General features: G+C 53.1%; 1 protein-coding gene across 1 annotated transcript; it reads left to right on the forward strand.

Moving 5' to 3' along the window:
• The first annotated feature begins 291 nt into the window (after positions 1-291).
• Positions 292-2,079, forward strand: LOC119277887. The gene is made up of 3 exons (XM_037559231.1): positions 292-1,147; positions 1,247-1,305; positions 1,405-2,079. Exons 1-3 carry the CDS (start codon positions 742-744, stop codon positions 1,657-1,659), a joined length of 720 nt encoding a protein of 239 aa, XP_037415128.1. The 5' UTR covers positions 292-741; the 3' UTR covers positions 1,660-2,079.
• The last annotated feature ends 400 nt before the right edge of the window (positions 2,080-2,479 follow it).

A 2,479-nucleotide genomic window follows, 5' to 3' on the forward strand; every position in this document is an offset into this window, starting at 1 on the left:
GCCTGAGACCGCCGTCCCCATCACCGCGTGCCGCCCCGAGCCCCTGCACCGTCCCGCCCCCGCGTGCCGGCGCCCTCGCCGCCCCCACTGTCACCATCGTCATCGCTAGCCGCCCCCGCTGTGAGCCGCCGCGCCGCCCCGGCTCTGTTTTTTTCATTTTTATTAGTTTAATTTTTTTTGTTCATATATATATATATATATATAGGATAGGTCTATTATGATAACACCCTTAAGAGTCTTATTCTGCACACCACTTTCTTATTCTGCTAACACCCCCACTCGCCCCCCACACCCACGATTCCTTCCCAACCAAACCCCATCGGCCTCCTCCTCTCGCGCACCCCACCTCTATCTACCACGACTCCCCTCCTCCCGATCCACCTTCTGCCCCGCCACCGTCACCCTCCCTTGATCCACCTTCTTCCCTCGCCGGCGCCGCCCTCCCCCGATTCACCTTCTTTCCCCGCCGGCGCTGCCCTCCCCCAATCCACCTTCTCCCCTCGCTGGTGCCGCCCTCTCCCGATCCAACTTCTTCCCCTGCCGGCGCCAACCCACCCGTATCCAGCTTCTTCCCCCCACTGGCGTCGCGCCACCCGTGCGCGCCCATGCTCTTACCCCTCTTCTCCCGCTTCGATTCCGGCCCCGTCAAGCGACGCGCCGCCGCCGCGACGAGACCCATATGGCCGCCGCAACGCCGCCCCACATCCTCACCTTTTTCACCCCTGGATCCAAAAAAAGCACATGGCGCAGTCCCTGCCTCCTCCGCCCTGGATCCATGCAGCCCTTGCCTGCTCCACCATTGGCCGCTGTCCCGTGCAGCACCGCCCTGCCCGACCTCGGCCTGCCCCATTGCGCCGCCTCCACGAGCTGGCACCCATCGCTGGATCCGGTCGCCACGAGCCCCAACGAGGCGCCAGCGGTGGATCCGGCCGCCACAGCCGATGCCACCACCGGTCGCTGGCCGTTCACCCCCGAGACCCGAGGGCCTCCTGCAAGCATGGCGAGGAGAGCACTTCTTGGCCGTTTGCCGGTCCACATCGTGAGGTTCACCGACCACATGACTGCAGTGCAGTTGACCCCTTCATGTGCAGCGAGATCCCCGCCGCCCTCTCCCGCAAGTGCACGGCCGCCTCCGCCGTAGACAGCGGTACGCACGCACGACCCCCCTCTCTCTCGCTAGAACCCCATGTCCCAGTTGTTTCTTCTGTATCTTGATCTCAATTTCTTTGCCTATTCCCTTCACCAGAGAAGAAGCAGCAGAAGCTGTCCGACATCCAGGCTGACGTGCAGGAGTCTAAATCGCTGGTAAGAACCGGCTGATCTCTCTGCAATTTCTGTGTTGGCCACGAAGGTGAAAAACTACGGCAGTCCTGCTCACTCCGTCGGGAGATATTTTTTGTTCAGATGCAGCTCACTTTCGCCAAGTCGTCCGACGAAACAGCGAACTACTTCATTCCTCCTCTCCGCTATGAGCAGCACGCGGCCATCGACGACTCCATATGCAGTGCACTTGCAGGCGCCGTCTCTTGCATCTTCAAAATTTGTTTGGCAGGCGCCGGTGTTCTGGTTCTATTACAGCTCAGGACCTTTTTTCTTCAGATTTTGCCTGTGTGCAGCACTACAGTTTTGATGTCGTTCGGTGTACCGTTAGTTAGATAAAAAAATCTCCTATGTTGTTCACTTAAGAAAAACCAGAGAAGAAAAGAAAAGAAAACAACTCTGAAACAAATTAACTTCTTAAGCAGTCCCGCATCTGCCATGGAGTAAACGCACTACAACACCCGGACAACTGCGCTGCATGAAGATCCTGGGCGAACTGCTCTCCTGGGTGTCCTTCGAAAGCAGCTGACACCTGATTCAATAGCAGCCCCGTGCAGTTCAGAAAAAGTTATCCCTTGCGTGCGTTCACAACAGTTTGAAGTGCAGTGGATGTGGTTCCTTTAGTGCTACAATGCAATTTTGGGTTTGTGTTTCTGTACTTCGCTATGATTTAGTATGTAAAAATAGGGAAAAGAAAAACCATGTAATTCCTTACTCTCGACAACGCAGTATAGATTTGACTTGTGTGCGGATTTGGAACATGAAAATAATGCAGTTCCGGAAAGTTTGGTGCAGTGCAAAATCCACTACGAATTTGGAACATCAAACAAAAATGCATTTAAAAAACATGAAAAATGCAGTGCACTTTGGTCTACCAAAAAGTCCACTACAAAAGGACTTTTTAGCACACACCTTTTAAAAAATGCATTTAAAAAATCATGCAAATGCGGTGCACTTTGGTCTTGAAAAAAGTCCACTGGGAAGGACTCCTCAGCACAGTCCATTACAAACAAAATGTATTTAAAAACATGCAAAAAATGCAGTGCACTTTGGTCTGTAAAAAGTCCACCACGAAGGACTTTTTCAGTACACACATTTTAAAATAAAAATGCATTTAAAAATTCATGCAAATGCAGTGCGCTTTGGTCTTGAAAAAAGT

Source organism: Triticum dicoccoides, chromosome 3B, assembly GCF_002162155.2.
Source record: "Triticum dicoccoides isolate Atlit2015 ecotype Zavitan chromosome 3B, WEW_v2.0, whole genome shotgun sequence".
NCBI classification, from domain to species: domain Eukaryota; kingdom Viridiplantae; phylum Streptophyta; class Magnoliopsida; order Poales; family Poaceae; genus Triticum; species Triticum dicoccoides.